Source organism: Eumetopias jubatus, unplaced genomic scaffold (assembly GCF_037043125.1).
Source record: "Eumetopias jubatus isolate StellerSeaLion01/CBP00866 unplaced genomic scaffold, mEumJub1_p1.0 scaffold_9, whole genome shotgun sequence".
Classification (NCBI taxonomy): Eukaryota; Metazoa; Chordata; class Mammalia; order Carnivora; family Otariidae; genus Eumetopias; species Eumetopias jubatus.
In genome coordinates, this window is record NW_028274815.1 from 111,632,591 (window position 1) to 111,650,349 (window position 17,759).

At 43.9% G+C, this 17,759-nt stretch overlaps 1 protein-coding gene across 1 annotated transcript in view; it reads right to left on the reverse strand.

Moving 5' to 3' along the window:
* TMC2 (transmembrane channel like 2) overlaps positions 1-17,759 on the reverse strand; it is a 52,898-nt gene that overhangs the window by 29,549 nt on the left and 5,590 nt on the right. Inside the window, 5 exon segments of the mRNA XM_028118849.2 lie at positions 208-350; positions 2,600-2,698; positions 4,796-4,902; positions 5,249-5,330; positions 8,341-8,431. Of these exon segments, the coding sequence (XP_027974650.2) occupies positions 208-350; positions 2,600-2,698; positions 4,796-4,902; positions 5,249-5,330; positions 8,341-8,431 (522 nt within the window).

Here is a 17,759-nt window from a genome sequence, read left to right on the forward strand (position 1 = left end):
AGCATCATGTAAAGATGTTTCTATCCCATTTCCCAAAACTTCCCGTATTACCCTGTTTATGTCTTTTATATCACATATGACAATCCATATCTGCTTTATATGTCTCCTTGTTTTCTCTCTAAATCCCCAGAGGAAGGTAAAGAGGCACAGACTGGCCTGTTTGTGTGAAGAAAATGAAAAGCCTGTAAAAGAGTTGGTCATACTTACGATCTAATGACAATCATCAAGCTATAGCCGAACACGCTGACCCCCACCATAAAGTACGCCATGGGCAACCTGTACCTCAGCCACCCGATAGTCCTCTGGTTGTTGTAGTAGCCATAGAAGAGAGCAGAATATTTGATGTAACCCTGTGGGACAGGTCCAAATGCTCTGGGTTTGTAAGCTTAGCACAGATGGTCATCAGACACGTTCATTCTACCTGGGATTTCTTTCTCAGGGGTTTAGTGGGAGTCTGAGGGGTGAAAGGAAGAATTCTGGGTGTCCTTGTTCTTCCTTTAACTTCCCCCAGTTGCTCCAGAGTCTATCCATGTCTCCGTGTCTCTCCTTCATTCTCTTTATTCTCCATTATATAGAATGCATACAGATACAGAACGAGAAGGAGAGTGTTGCTAACATTACGGATACAATTAAGGGTAAAGGTGTGTGTGCGCGCGCGCGCGCACATGCACAAAGAGCTCCAAATTCTTTCCCTCTCACATTTCCAGGGTCTTACTGTAACACTCTGGAAGTAGGCAGGAGCCTGTGAGATTTCTCAGTACAAAACTTACAAAGAAAACAATACGTTTACAAGGCTTACAGCCTAATCTGAACCTCAAGTTTTGTTTCGTTTTGATTTTTAGGTATAATTGGCTTTAGGTATAATCAGTACACTTTTCAGGTGTAATATTAGCTTAGAATTTTAGCATTTCTTTTACGTCTTTGCTGAAGGTAAAACGGGATTATTCTGGCCTCACACAGATATGTAGTTGGAAAGGGGAGGCAAATCTTAATAGTCTTTTCATATACTTGAGGCTGTTTCTTCTTTGATATACCTAAACTCAATAATAAATAGTCATCCCCTATTAGTTGTAATGTGGAACCTGAATCACATAATAAACTTTTCATACCTTGTTACATTAAAATCCACTGCACTCCCCCAAATACTGAGTAATTGAAAAGAGAAAAATACTAACTTTGCAGTAGACAATTCTGACAGATGTTACTTTACCCAAGAGATTATTTTTAAAAAAACACATTTAAAAAAAGAAAAAAAATTTACCACTGGTAACAACAACAACAACAACAACAAAACAGAGGATTATTGTTGAATAAATTCAGTTTGTTTTGGGCAGATAGGATGTTTCCACTGGGGTACTTGAGCAAAATAAAAATAAAAGAAATCCTTAGTGGTAGCACACAGTAGTAGTATATATAATACTTAGTAGTATAGAGGTGTAGTAGTTATTTGGAACACCCTTATTCCAAATGACTTGGAAAAATACTCCAACTCACTTCCACACATACCTGAGAAGTATGAACCTGACCTGAACTTGAACCTGAGCATGAAGGATGGCAGCAGCAATGACCTGTTGCCTGAACCATCACAGCTAGGCTTCCCAGCCTCGGGAACTCCTTGGAGCTGCAGACCGAGCCCCACAAAGGCATAGGGGTGAGGAGACTCAGAAGGAGGGAGGGGTGTTCCAAGCTGTGTCCTGAGCAAAAGCAGTGGGGCACTGGTATGTGATGCATTCAGGGACTTCCCCCAAACTTGATAAATATTGGAACTTAAAGTATGAGGTCTGAGACAGAAATGGAGCTGGAGAGGGAGGGAGCAGCCAGGCGGTGAACAGTTCTTTCTTAAACCTGATTTAAAACACTGGATTTTGTTCCATTTGGGAATGGGAATAAATTAATATCTGAGGTAGGGAAGCGATGGGGCAGGTTTGCTTTTCAGAAAGATCACTCTGGCATCAGAGGGAATGAAGATTTTTAGGAGCCAAGTCTAAGCAGGAAGCAGAAGTAGAAGGTTCTGACATGGTCCTGGTACGGTGGGGACATGATTCAAAGAAGAGGCAAGAGGGATAGAGAAAGGGGGACTCAATCAAGATAGAGTTAGTGGTTGATTGGTTGTGTGTGGGGGGGGTGGTAGTGAGGAAGAGGGAGAAGTGTAGGATGACTTTCAGGTTTCACACTTGAATGATTGGGTGAATGGGGTAGTTCCAATAAAGATGGGAAAACGCAATGTGGGTTGACTGGGTAGATGTTGAATTTGAGGAGCAGGTAGGATATTCAGTTGAGGATGCCATGTGAAGCTTGGGAATGGCGGAACTGGTGATAGCCTTGGGGTCTTCATGTGGGTATGAGGAGAGAAAACCTCCCATAGGATCACTTACATGGATCTGGTAGAGGGAAGGGAACAGTGTGTGGCTGCAGAAAGGACCCATGAAGGGGACTTAGGAGGACGTGGTTGGCTAGCTCATTTGGCATATGGGGACCCCATTTGAGTTAAGTGCTACTGGTTTTCCAATGACTAAATGCAATATTTCACACTTATCCATGCAAACTTTAGGTCTTACAATCACATGATAGAAGTGCATTGGCATGTTGGGGATGGTACCTCAAAATCCCAAAGGACAGAAAAGTCCATGGCTTTCTCTTCCTCAGCCCGAGGCACTGTCTTTCTGGGAATACTCCCATAGGGCACGCCCATCAGTACCTTGTGTAGGGAGAGGACAAGATGAAGCATGCAGAAAATACGAACACACGGAGACATTCATATACTGGGTGAAACGTTTCCCTTCTCAGAGCAGGAAATACCTCCTTTCTTCTTTAGATAACATTAATCACTTTCCTGGTTTTAGAACGATCACATACTCATTGTAGAAAATGTGAAAAAGTACAGAAGAACATTTGAAAAATTCCCCATCATTTGAGTGTCTGGGTGGCACAGTCAGTCAAGCATCTGACTCTTGGTTTTGGCTCAGGTCGGGATCTCAGGGCCATGAGATGGAGCCCCCAATCCAGCTCTGCGCTCATCACAGAGTCTGCTTGAGATTCTCTCTCCCTATCCCTCTGCCCCTCCTGCTGTGCTCTCTCTCAAATAAATAAATAGTAAATAAATCTTAAAAAAAATTCCCTATCACCTCCATATCCCAAAGATAATGACTGTTATATATTCATATGTTTCCTTACGGTTGTTTCTGAGTTTTATATATATTTTAGTCTGGTTATTTAGCTTAATAGAATTTTATGACCAATTCTTTATGGCCTATGGTATGTCTCAAAAAAAAAATGACTTCAAAATATTTATTCCCATATATCTATCATAAATTTACTTAACAAATCACCTGTTGTTGGACATTAGAATATTGCTAGTTCTTCACATGTACATAGTTCTGTTATTAATAACCTAATACATATGCCTGTATTTGCATCCTTAATTCTAAAAAAAATCAGAATTGTGTGAAGTTTACATATTGATTTAGGAAGGATTGACTTCTTTTTTTTAAGATATTAAGTTTTCCCTTCCAAGAATACATCCTCCTGTGTATTCAGTTGTATTTTGGTCCTGTAATGCTTGATGGTGTTCCTCACAGAAATCTTCTAATTTGTCAGATTTCCCTTGGAAAAGATCCCAGGCCAATACTCTGGAGACCTGCGATCTCATTCACTACAAACTTACTGTGTGACTTTGCACAAGTTGCTTGCTTATTCCTTTTCTGTCTCTCAATTACTCATCTAGAGGTAGGGATGCACCTACATCCGTAATAAGATTATATCTGGGGGAATAGTGAGGAATACTATTTAAATACAAGGTTCTTTTTTTAAAGATTTTATTTATTTATTTGAGAGAGAGACAGAGCACAGAGGCAGAGGGAGAAGCAGACTCCCTGCTGAGCAGGGAGCCCGACGTGGGGCTCGATCCCGGGACCCTGGGATCATGACCTGAGCTGAAGGCAGATGCTTAACCGACTGAGCCACCGAGGCGTCCCTAAATCCAGGGTTCTTAAAAAAAATAAATTATGATACAATGCATTCTATTTCTTCCTTTTTTTCAGGGTAAAGAAAAAAACTTACTAAGATGTTAATTCTCCACTGATCTTAAAGTAAAACAAAAGATAGAAAAATGTAGGATCCACTTCTTAATTTAGAAACACAAATATTTTGAGCACCACCCCCCTCCTGTTTGTTTGGCTGGATTGGCCTAGGGGATTGGAGGTGCCCCTCCCCACCCACGGGGCACAGGGGCCACCTGAGACCCTGCGTGGGCCACCGGGCTGCATGGCTGAGCAGGTGACCTCTCTGGGGAAGAACTGGCATCAGCCTTTTGGGAAGTGTGAGAAATGTGGAAAGACTCTGATGTCAGGGGGCCATGCTGAGCATGAAGGCAAACCCTACTGCAATCATCCCTGCCATGCTGCCATGTCTGGGCCCAAAGGCTTTGGGTGGGGTGGAGCTGAGAGTCCCACTTTCAGGAAAACCCAGGTCATGGAAACGCTATCCCTGGCTGCCCATTGGGCCACTGCCCTTCCAGGCTGATTCCAGGCCTTATCCCCAGGCACCCAGGGCTCCCCTCTAGACTCCCATGCCCTCAAAAAAGCTGAACACTCCGAAAAAAGGGGAAAAAAAAAAGGAACACAATTATTTTGGTTCCATTCTTTGCCCTGAACTCTCTGGGCAATGGATAGGAGTAGAGAACTTAAAATGAATGACTAATTCTTTGTAAAACAGAGAGTATTTGATTAATGTAAATGAGGATGGTGGTCATGATAAGCCTCAACACTACCTAAAGATCTAGGAAGCTCTTTCTTACCTCTGGGATGATAACTAGACCAAATATTAAGCCAAAAAGGACGAGGTTAACTCCATACATCCATCGGAGAAAGATGAAATATGATGCCACAGAAGAACCAAAGTGACCTGGCATAAGAAAACGCAGCAGGGTTTACATGTTGTGGGTGGAGGAAGGTAGCACGACCAAGCACTTTGTGAGTGTGATGGATTCAGTTTGCACATCAGTGTGTGGAACGGATAGTCCAGATAAATAACCTGAGGCTGTGTGGGGCTAACCAATCTACCTATGTTCCCGCAATCAGAAAATGAAGAAACACGGTTTAAATCTTGGCCTGACTAGCTCAAAGCCCATTCTGTTTTCTAACACCACAGGACCTGTGAAATAATCTGATCAGCGGGTCAAGGACACAATCCAAGCCCTTGGAAAACTCTTTAGTAAACCAGCTAAACACAGCTACGCCAAAATACTCACTTTCAATGTCCTTGATCTTCATTTCCCAGGGTATACATTGAGTCTTGAAATTATCAAAGTCTCTCTTAAACTTGACCCACTTCTGAAATTAAACAGGTAATATACTCAGTTCACTAACATGTTGCCTTGGGGCCTGGAGGGACACACGGGAGGGACATGTTGTTGCTGACGTGTCAACACCAAAGTCAGGAGCAGGGTGAGAGAGAAGCCAGCACAGCATAATGCCTTGTGTTTGTCTGTAGTGCTGATAAAATTTCACGTTTGGACGGTGTATATATGAACTTAGGAATTCTGTATATACTTTTGGCTTGGGGGATCAAATTGGGTTAGCAACCTCTGATGCAACTTTTTTTTTTAATCTCAAACATTCAAGGGGGGAAAGAAATCTCACAACTCTCACATCCACATTTGGCAGACAGCCAAGTGCCTAAATCTGATAGGAATTGTTGCTCAAGCCCAGCAGTGTTGGAATTGGTAGAACCTCAGCCCATGGCTTCCATTCTTCTCCTGGTGAGAACAGCCTGTTTTTTTTGTTCTTGTTCTTGTTTTTGTTTTTCTGAAAGGAGTTAGGAAGGCATTTTGCTTCTTTCCATGGTCCCTTCCCAGCTCCAACACTCAGAGTTTGTACCAGTTGGAAACCTGAGTAGCTGTCTGTCTGCTGATTGGGTGAAAATTTGTCAATCTCAAGGGGGTTGCTCTCCAAAAACCCTACTCCTTGGAAATACATCCATTTGGAACTTAAATAAAAAAACTCATAGAAAACAGCGGACAAAGAGGTAGTGGGGAGAAGATCCTAAGATCAGTTTCTATTACTACAAAGGTCTAAGAACTTGCTCATGAAGGAAGTGAGGTTTCCCGTGTAAATTCACTAAAGGCTCAAAAGGAAAATTTATCTGAAGGGATCAGATACGTTTCCAGACCTGCAGGCTTTGAACGTGTCCTGATGGGATGATTGCTATACAAGGAAGGAAGGCACCTGTCGAAAAGGACTGTGGTCAGAGGTGCAGTAGAGAAGAGGAGCCTGGTGGATAACAATAGCAAAGCTATCCGTCAAACAGGAAGGGGTGTGGAAATTAACAGATGGCGGGCATCAGGCATTCCAGTCCCACTGCTTTATCTACCTTCCCTAGCTCTGATTCCACGCTCAAAATTCATTTTTGGTGGCTTATTTGGTTTTCTATGTAAGTCTGTCTATAAAGAAAGCATTGCCTATCACCTGGGCTGCGAGTATTTTGGTTTCTATGGTAGTGATTTGTGGTTGCAAGTTAACCGATTGGAATTGGGATTATGGTCTAGCTACCCACATAAAGTAATTCTACTATCAAAAATAAAAGGTGCAGCTGATGTGAACTCCTCACATTTCCAGTTCTCTCATGGTTATTTCTCCTTGTAAATTAATAATCCAGCACCTGGTTTTACCTATCAGTCTCAGAAGCTTTATTAATATGAGTCTTCCCCTGAGGGATGGATCCCCTGTCAGCGTGCTGATAAAATCAGTACAGAATATAGACTTGCAAGAACGAGGGCCAAGAGGGATAATGAACATTGTCAAAGGGGGCCCCTGGGGACAGCCTGCCAGTTAGTCGATCACTTGGCAACCATCTGACAGCCCCTCGAGGCTGTGGGCATCTTGGCCTGAAAAGTGATGCCCTGGAGGTGGGGCAGAGGCCAAGAAAGTCTCGGAGAAGCTCAGCATTGAAGCTCTTATCCTTCAGTGGTTTAGAGAATCAGAAAACTGGGATGGAGTGTAGCCAGAAGAAGACCCCAGCTCCCTTCCTCAGAGCCACGTGAGATGGTAGCTGCAGTCCTGGGACTGGGTTGTTAAATGTGCAAGTTGTCTTGGTCTCCAGCTCTATATAGAAAAAGGATTTCAGATAGTGGGTGAACAAGACGCGGGCAAGCTACGCATTCTGTGAATGAAATCCAGATCTGAATGACTGAGACACCCAGTGAGGTCTGAGAAATAGTATCGCAGAACAAGGAAAAGGGGACAAGACTCTGCAATTTTTGAAAAGCACGTAGGCTACATAACTAATTTTGAGAAATGATTCACTATTCTTACTGGGATACAAGAAATAGGGTTTCTAAGTAAAAGATAATTTGGGATTTTAAAAAGAACGTAAGTGAAGTGTGGAAGGATTATAAGGTAGCTAAAAGCTCAGTAATCGAAGGAAAATAAGCATTAGATGTAATAAAGACTATAATTGAAACAGAAGAAAATGGATTCAATGATACTGGGAATAAAACTGAGAAATTTCTGAGAATGCAAAGAGAGAAAACAAAGAATTTAAAACAACGAAGGAAGGCAAACACAGACAGGATTGACAGCCATCCTTTTCCTAGGGAAGAAGCTAGAACTATTTGCTAAACAGAATTATTTATTGAAGGTATATTTGAAGAGCACGTTCCTCAGTTGGAGAAAAAGAAGATGTAAGCATGCAGTTAAGTGGCAAATAGTTTCTAGATAAAATTAATAAAATGACCCATGGATAGTCATCAGGCAAAAAAACTGAAAAAAGGAGAAAAAAAATAGTATTAGGAATAAAAAAGACCCAAACCCAACATATACAGAAAGTAATTCCAAAAATTATGGGACCACCATCTTCAAGTTTTTGGTAATACATATGAAGATCTTAATGGAGTAAATGGGTTTTTGGAAGAATATGAAATATCCAAACGTCCCCCAAGAAAAAGATAAAACTCAAATGCACCAATGAACAAAGAATACATGAAAAAACTATCCAGGTGTTATATAAAAATGGACGATTTATCAAACAATGTGTCTGGGTTTGGAGCTTGAGAAATAAGATCTCAGTGCTTTAACCTCATCAGTTTTGTGAGTTTACAGTTCTTCACTGGAGAAGAAACGAATCTCAGATACACTGAAGTCCTCGCAGATGAATGTAGAGAAATTGACAGGAGACAGTTTCTATTCCTGGACAAATCAGCTGGTTGGCTGGACCTCACACTGAGGATTCTGGGGGAGCTGAACAGAAATGGAGAGCCTGGGCAGGTGCCTGTGATGGTCACCTGGGTTCAGAGGCTGAGCAAGCCCTTCCGAGGGTTTGGCTTGCTGCCTCTGCACCACCCACCTTAGCCACCAGCATCCTATAGGCATACAGTCGCTTGCCTTTCCCCTTTCCCAAGACTCCTTCGTACTTCTCCACAAATTCTTGGGCCTCCCTGGTTAGGAAAAAAAAGGGGGGGGTGGTAGAGGCAGAACTTCAATTAACACCAAACGAAAAGAAATCTGAACTATGAGAGAGCATATGTATATGTGGCTGAAAGCCTGAAGTGTTTTTATACCCCTAGTTAGAATGTAAGCTCCGTGAAGGCAGGGTATTTTTTCTGTCTCGTTCATGGAAGTTTCCCAAACGCTAAGAAGAATGCTTAATACATGATAGGCACCTGTAGGCAGAATTTTGGCCCCCACGACTTTCGCCCCCTGGTGGCACACCCATGAATGGCAAAAGGGACTTGGCAGATGGAATTAAAATTCCGGAATTTAAAATTGGGAGATTATCCTGGATTCTCTGAAAGGGCCCAGAGGAATCACATGAGCCCTTAAACCCAGAAGAAGAGAGAGAGTCAGAGAGAGAGAGACGTGGCAGAGGGGGAAGTCGGACAAATCAGAAGCAAGAAAATTCTCCACCCTCTATTGCTGGGTCCCTTGAGAGGAAGCCACATGGAAAGCAAGAGAAGGAAGCAAATTCTGCCAAAACCCAGCGAGCTTGGAAGAAGACCTCTAGCCCCACATGGGAACCTCAGCCCTGCTGATACCTTGATTTTAGCGGGGTGAGACCCTGCGCAGGGAATCCAACCATGCCACAGCTGGATTTTTGACCAGCAGCACTGTGAGCTGGTAGCTAAAGGAGTATCGTCTTAAACAGTTATATTTGTGGCCCATTTGTTGCAGCAGCAATAGAAACAGACACAGCAAAACAGGTGAGGGGGATGAAGGGGTCAAAAATTCCAGTTATAAAATAAGTAAGTCATGGGGATGTAAAGTACAGCCTAGGGAATATAGCCAATAATATTGTAATAACGTTGAATGGTGACAGATGGTAGCTAGACTTATCGTGGTGAGCACTGCGTGATGTATACACACGTGGAATCACGCTCTTGCACACCTAAAACGAATATAATACTGTATGTCAACTCTACTTCAGTGAAGAAAGGGAAAATGAATACAGTATTCAGTAGACATTTGTGGGACTGCATGAATGTTGAATGAGGGAGTGACTATATCCCGGGAAGGCTGGATGAGAAACACATGGATCAGTTTGTCTATTTCGTATCCGGGGTGGTGTGCTGGGGCTGGTGAGAACGGGCTCCCGAGTACCCAGTGTTAAATATTCAGGAACTTGGCCACCCAGCTGTTAAACTGTTGGTAGCTTGAAATTGGCCATGGTGGGAGTATTTAGACCATGGAAATCAGCAAAGGCTGCAAATCAGGCTCCCTTCATCGCAGCCCCCAGAGAGCCAGTTTTTCAGCAGTCCCTGGGTAGAGCCGCACAAATGGAGGATTCCTTTCAGGATGGCCAGGAGAGGGCGCTGTGGAGCTGCGTGTCGGCTGCTACGGCTACAGCCCCCACTGTTTGCTACACGATCCCTAACCCACCTCCAAAGTCTATGTGCAGGCAGATCAAGCGTCAAAGTCACATTCTAACCTCAGGTTAATCTTGAAGCTGGTTTTATTCCGACGTCTCCCTATTAATGAGCCTGACTGTCTAGCTCCCGAGCCCCCGAGGTCAAAAGCTGGTCTGTAGGGGATTAAGCCTCCTTAATGGGATCAGCTCCCTGTTTCCCCCCCAAGGCAGGACATGTCCTGGCAGTTAGTTATCTGTGGCTACCAACACAGCCATGCCACGAAAAAAAATGTTTTTATGAAATTTGTATTTTTGTTCTCTTCCTGTATTTTACAAGTGAGCAGAGGCTCCTAAGCCCTTGGAGTTTGTGAGTTTAAATGCACCAGCTTTTGGGGCACCTGGGTGGCTCAGTCAGTTGAGCGTCCGACTCTTTGTTTCGGCTCAGGTTATGATCTCCTGGGCCGTGGGATCGAGCCCCACCTGGTCGGGCTCTGCGCTCAGTGGGGAGTCTGCTTGGAGAGTCTCTCCCTCTGCCCCTCTCCCCAGTCTCTCTCTCTCTAGAATAAATAAACAAATCTTTAAATGTGCCAGCTTTTAAGATTTGGGGACTTCAAGTGAGAATTCTCCAAAAAGCCAGCTCATCTTCCTGAGCCATTGGGCCCAGCAGCAAATGTTTTTCTTTTTGATATCCAGACTCTGTCTCTAGACCCCCAGAGAGCCCTCAGGAGAACAGAGGGCCGTGCCCAGCACTGGGTACAAACTCTGAGGACCAATCACTATGAAAAGCCCACCTGGTTTAAGAATTTTGGTGGACACAGAAAGCTTTTCTGGATACAGGGAAGATATGGAAATAGTAACAACTAACTTTTTGCAGCAAACTCCTTTTTAAACATGTTACCTATAATCCAGACTGTCCCATTCTTCCTTACCAGAGAGTATTTGGTTTATGGAAACATTGGCTCCTGCCCTGTACTTCCCGATTGTTGCAAATCTTACTTCTGTAAGGTGCTTCTGTCCCCTCCTTGTCACCAAGTGTCCTTTGAAAAGGGAACTTTCCGCAAACTGGCCTCTCTTTTTCCCTCAAACCTGATGGTGTGTGGTTAATGCAGTGAAAAGGCAAGAGAGGAGGCATCCTGTTTTGAGGAAGCTTTTAGGGGTGTGGATCTCAAGGTCACCTTTGGCAGGTGATGATTAACCCCTCAGGCCCCTCCAGCACTCAGCAGAGGAGGAAGTTACTGGAGAAAAGGCTTTCAGGCACAGACACAACTCAGACCACACTTCAGAATCCCCCCACGTTTGCCTCCTGGAAGACCCTCCTTGTGAGTAAAGTGAACACAAACCAGTTGGGAAAACACGCTTAGGATGGCCAGTGATGGGAGCACCTGGGTGGCTCAGTCGTTAATCGTCTGCCTTCGGCTCAGGTCATGTTCCCAGCGTCCTGGGATCGAGCCCCGCATCGGGTTCCCTGCTCAGCGGGAAGCCTGCTTCTCCCTCTCCCACTCCCCCTGCTTGCGTTCCCTCTCTCACTGTGTCTCTCTCTGTCAAAGAAATAAATAAAATCTTGAAAAAAAAAAAAAAGGCTAGTCAGTGATGGCTGCTGGGAGGGGAGGAGATGTGCTGTGTGGTTTTTAGTGCCAGAGCCCCAGGCAGGATTCTGTGCCTCGCAGGGTGGCAGTTTTCCTCTAGAAATGAGGATAATGATACGAGAATCAGGTGCATGAAGGCATGCACTGTGAACATAGCGATTTCATTCGGCAGGCTTCTGAGGAAGCGGTAGCTCCTAGGGTGGACAGCTGGTCAGACTCTGTTAGCTCAGGGGGCTGGCGTGAGGAGCCCCTGCTCCCCCAGGTGCCTGGACCAGGGGCTTGGTAACGTGGCCTTCCACAATGGGAACACCCTGAAGCTGACCTATGGCATTTCTCAGAGACATTATATACCTCCCCAAACTCCTCCCTGGTGAAGGCGCTCAGGTTCAAAATCACACTTAACTTCGAGATGCAGAGGTAAAAACAGACACAGGGCAGCTCTGTGTTCCTCACAGAACGTGGCTGTCCCATATGGAACACTGGGAGAGAGTAGGAGCCAGCTTAAAATCTAGAAGATGCCTGGAAGTAGGAAGGAAGCAATGATGGTCCAAAGGAGGTGGCTAGGGGTTGGTACATAAAGGGTATTGTGACTTCCTTTTCAAATACATCCTCTTCTGAGGGAAGCCAGTTGCCATGTCATGAGGACATTCAAGCAGCTTATGGAGAGAAACTGAGGCCTCTTTCTTTTTTTTTTTTTAATTTTTTTCTTTTTCTTTTTTTTTTTTAAAGATTTTATTCATTTATTTGAGAGAGAGAATAAGATAGAGAGAGCATGAGGGGGGGAGGGTCAGAGGGAGAAGGAGACTCCCTGCTGAGGAGGGAGCCCGATGCGGGACTCGATCCCAGGACTCCAGGATCATGACCTGAGCCAAAGGCAGTCGCCCAACCAGCTGAGCTACCCAGGCGCCCTAAATTTTTTTTCTTTTTAGATTTCATTTATTTGTTTGAGAGAGAGAGAGACAGAGATAGTGAGAGAGAGCACAAGTGGGGAGGAGAGGGAGAAGCAGGCTCCCCGCAGAGCAAGGAGCCCGATGCGGGGCTCGATCCCAGGACCTCGGGATCATGACCTGAGCCGAAGGCAGTCCCTTAACCGACTGAGCCACCCAGGCACCCCCTGAGGCCTCTTTCTAACAACCAGCACCAACTTGTCATACATGTGAGTGAGCCACCTCGGAAGTGGATTCACCAGCCCCATTCAAGCCTTCAGATGACTGCAGCCCTGTCCAACATCTTGACCCAATCTTATGAAAGACTCCAAGTCAGAACTGCCCAGCTAAGCTGCTCTGGATTTCTGATCCATAGAAGATAGTAAATGTTCATTATTGTTTTAAACTACTAAGTTTTGGGATAATTTATTACACATCCCTAGATAATACACTGTAGAACCCAAACCACTTGGTGCTGACACATTTAGGTTTGTTATGTCTTCCTCTTGGCGGATTGACACTTTTATCATTCTATAATGTTCCTTTCTGTCCCTCTTAATTTCCTTTACTCTGAAGTTGACTTATTTGGTATTTCCATAGCTTCTTCTACTACTTTATTTTGGTTAATGTTTGCATGGTGTATATATTTTTGCCATCTTTATACTCTCAACCTACATATATCATCATATTTAAAGTGAGTTTCTAATGGACTGTATGCACTTAAGTCATTTTTAAAATTACTCTCCTGGTCTGTCTTTTAATTGGTGTATTTAGACCACTTACACTTAATGTAATTACTGATATGTTAACATTTAAACCTACCACTTTACTTTTTGTTTTCTGTTTATTCTTTCTGTTTTTCATCTCTGTATTCCTTTTTCCTGTAGGTTACTTGAATATTTTTTAGGATTCCATTTTGGTTTATCTATGACGCTTTTTAGTGTTATCTCTTTGTATGGTCTTTTCAGTAGTTGCTCTAAGTATTACTATATATTACCATACAATGTAATATGTAATGTAAGGTGTGTGTGTGTGTGTGTGTGTGTGTGTGTGTGTGTGTGTGTGTATGTATTCAATATCTACTGGTGCTGACATTTTACTAGGTAAAGTATAGAAGTGTTACCTCCCTTTATGTCCCTTTGCCCTCCCATTTATAATTGTCTTAAATATTTTCTCTATATTCATTGAGAACCACATTAGATGGTGTTATAATTTTTCTTCAACTGTCAAACATAATTTTAAATACTCAAGAGGAGGGCGCCTGGGTGGCTCAGTTGGTTAAGCGACTGACTTCGGCTCAGGTCATGATCCTGGAGTCCGGGATCGAGTCCCGCATCGGGCTCCCTGCTCGGCAGGGAGTCTGCTTCTCCCTCCGACCCTCTTCCCTCTCGTGCTCTCTATCTCTCATTCTCTCTCTCTCTCAAATAAATAAATAAAAAATCTTAAAAAAAATAAATACTCAAGAGGAGAAGGAAAATCTATGACAGTTTCCAATATTTTTGCTCTTACCATATTCTTCCTTCCTGATGTTCCAAGATTCTTTTATCATTTCCTTTTTATTTAGAGAATTTACTTTAGCCATTCTTTTAGGGTAAGTCTGCTGGTAATGAATTCCTCTAGGTTTCCTTCATCTGAGAATGTCTTGATTTCTTTTTATTCTTTTCTTTTTTTAAGATTTTATTTCTTTGAGAGAGAGAGAGCACGCATGCACACACATGCACATGAGCAGGGGGAAGGGCAGGACCCTAAGATCATGACTTGAGCTGGTCAGACGCTTAACGGACCGAGCCACCCAGGTTTCCCAATTTCTTCTTCTTCTTCAAAGATAGTTTTGCTGGCTATAGAATTCTGGGCTGACAATTCTTTTATTCAGCACTTGAAAAATTGTGCCACCTTCCTTTGTCCTCTAGGGCTTCTAATAAGAAATTTGCTGTCATTCTAATTGTTTCCCCTTATAGGTAATGCATCATTTCTCTCTGACTGCTGGTAAAAAGTTTGACTATGATGTGTCTTGACATGGATTACTTTGGGTTCATCCTGTGTAGGGTTTAAATGTTTTTTTTTTTTTAAGATTTTATTTATTTATTTGAGAGAGAGAGAATGAGAGATAGAGAGCACGAGAGGGAAGAGGGTCAGAGGGAGAAGCAGACTCCCCGCTGAGCAGGGAGCCCGATGTGGGACTCGATCCCGGGACCCCAGGATCATGACCTGAGCCGAAGGCAGTCGCTTAACCAACTGAGCCACCCAGGCGCCCCTGTGTAGGGTTTATTTAGTTTTCTTGAGCCTGTAAGTTTTGCCAAATTTGAGAAATTTTTAGTCATTATTTCTTTGAAGACTTTTTCAACCCTACCCTCTTTCTTCTCTTTTCTAGGACTCCTCCCCCTACCCTCTCATATCCAGGATGAGGGACGTGGAAGAAACACTAATGTTTGAGCATTTATTATAGTCCCACGTGTCCCTGAGATTCTGCTCATTTTTTTTTCCTCCCAGACTATTTTCTCTCTATTGTTCAGATTGAGTAATTTCTCTTACTCTGCCTTCAATTTCATTGATTGTTTGCCTTCTCCATTCTGCTGCTGAGCCCACTAATCCAGTTTTTTATAATTTCACTTGTATTTTTTTACTTCTAAAATTTCTAGTCTTTCTTTACATCTTCTATTTCTTTTCTTAGGCTTTCTATTTCTTCATTAGTTTCATGTGTTCATAATTGCTAGTGAAGCACTTTTATGATAGTTTCTTTAAAATCTTTGCTACGGGGCACGTGGGTGGCTCAGTCGTTAAGCATCTGCCTTCAGCTCAGGTCATGATCCCGGGGTCCTGGGATTGAGCCCCATGTCGGGCTCCCTGTTCAGCGGGAAGCCTGCTTCTCCCTCTCCCACTCCCCCTGCTTGTGTTCCCTCTCTTGCTGTGTCTCTGTCAAATAAATGAATAAAATCTTTAAAAAAATAATAAAATCTTTGCCAGCTAATTCCAGCACATATGTCATCTTGGTGTTAGCATCTTTAGTTGTCTTTTATCATTCAGCTTGGGATCTTCCTCGTTCTTGGTAGGATGAGTGATTTTCAGTTGAAGCCTGGACACTTTGGATATTATAAGACTCGGGATCTTGTTGAAATCTTCTGCTTTAGCAGGCATCCTCTGCCACTGCTTCAGTGAGTGAAAGGGATGCTGTCTGGTTGCTTCCAGGTGGAAGTCCATGCTCCTCACTTGGCCCACTTTGGCATCCAAGGCTGGGTAGGAGCTCTTCATTACTGCTGAGCAAGGATGGGAGTTCAGGCTTCCAACCAGTTTCTCCTCACATCTTCCTGGCTAGGAGGGATGCCTTGTTACTGCCAGGTGGTGGTGAAAGTCCAGACTTGCCTTGTGGCTTGCACAGACACCAGAGGGAGAGGGAGAGTTCCTTACTGCCCGGTGGGGAGGAAAGTCCCTGCTCCCCACTCAGCCTCCTCTGATACCACTCTGGTGGGGGCACTGGGGGCACCAGTTATAACCTGGCAAGGGAGGAAATCTAGGCTTCCCCACTTGGCCTTTGCTGCCAGGGGCAAGGATGGGGCTGCTGTTCTGTTTGTGGGGCTTGGCTAGAGTAGGACTGTTATTGCCTAAGAGTTTTCTGTCTTGCCAGACTGTCCCTTTCCTGGTCCTTTGACTAGAGAGAGCAGATTTTTCTTGAGGTGTTTTTTTGTCTGTGCGTGTCCATCCATGTTTCTGGGCTGCCAGCTTCTCTAATATCCAGTCTGGGAAATAGAGGGCAAGAAGAAAATCCCAGGGCGCCTGGGTGGCTCAGTTGGTTGAGCGACTGCCTTCGGCTCAGGTCATGATCCTGGAGTCCCGGGATCGAGTCCCACATCGGGCTCCCTGCTTGGCAGGGAGTTTGCTTCTCCCTCTGACCCTCTTCCCTCTCGTGCTCTCTATCTCTCATTCTCTCTCTCTCAAATAAATAAATAAAATCTTAAAAAAAAAAAAAAGAAGGAAATCCCAGAACTCAATGCCCGATCAATCCTTTGGTCCTGAGGTCCTTAACCAGACCGTCTTCTTCTGTCCACCTTTCTGAGTCTTCTTATGTTTGCTTTACAGATAATGTCCAGGGTTTTAGTTGTACTTAGTGGGAAAAATAGGCAGAAGAATATCTACCCCATCTTCCTGGAAGTGGAATTCTTCAGATCTCTCTGAAGAAAGCAAGCAGCTTGGGTAATTTTCTAAGATATCAGGCTTCTGATAAAGTTGAGAAACACACCTGATTAATTCTCTGGTTAAAGCAAACATCCCTGACTCATGGGCCTTAGAAGCTCTTTTGCCAACATCATGGCCTATCTTAGGTTCTTAATAATACCTTTTGCGATATCTTCTCTGATCCATCTTTGTTCCCCTCCTCATCTCCTCTCCACAGTGTCTGCCACAGAAGATGGTCAAGCCTTAATAATGGCAAGAACTACTATTTACCAATTGTACGCTGCGTGCTGGACACTTAACATAAATATTTTGAATTGGTCCGAACAACTCTACAAGGTAGATATTAATTATTATTCCCATTTGTAAATGAGGAAGGTGAGGCTCAGAGGGCTTCTTAAGGGAAGGAAATCATCCTGAGGGCCACTGACTAGCCAGCCAAAGCCACCTGGATGCAGCAGGGGTGGGAGCGCAGGTTTGCCCCAGTTCACCACTGGTGTTCTTCATGTGTTACAGTCCTTCCTTGGTTGTCCCAATAACTGTGCCCACGTCAGCCAGCCGCCTAAGTGGGCCAGAGACTGGGGTCTCCACACCATTGCTTCTGAAAAAAAAGATGTAGGGGTGCCTGAGTGGCTCAGTCAGTTAAGCGTCTGCCTCTTGATTTTGGCTCAGGTCATGATGTCAGGGTCATGAGATCGAGCCCCGGGTCGGGCTCTGCGTTCAGTGTGAGTTTTCTTGGGATTCTCTCTCTCCTTCTCCCTCTGCCTCTCCCCCAGCTCTCTCTAAATAAATAAATAAAATCTTAAAAAATAAAAATAATAAAAGAAGACGTAGTCTGGTAATGCTACTTGCAACGGAAGACCTCACTGCCAGAAGAGGAAATCATAGAGGATGCAAAGGGATACATTCTAGAACGTTTAGTAACTCTAGAGAGATGGTTACCAATGGAGAGTGCAGGCACCAGAGCCAGAATCCCTGAGTTCAAATGCTAACTGAGCCACTTAACTCACCTTGCAAACCAGGGGCAAATGACTTGATTGCTCTGTGTCTCAATTTGCTCATCAGTACATGGGGGACAATAAGAATAGTCCCTGTATCACAGGGTGGCTGTAAGGATCAAGTGGGCTGTGACACACACCAGCACTCAGAACAGTGTCTGGTACACAGGAAGCCCTCAGCAAGTGGAGGCAATTTACCAAAAAGAAAGAATCGTGAAAGATGAATGAGACACAGCTCTGCAGAG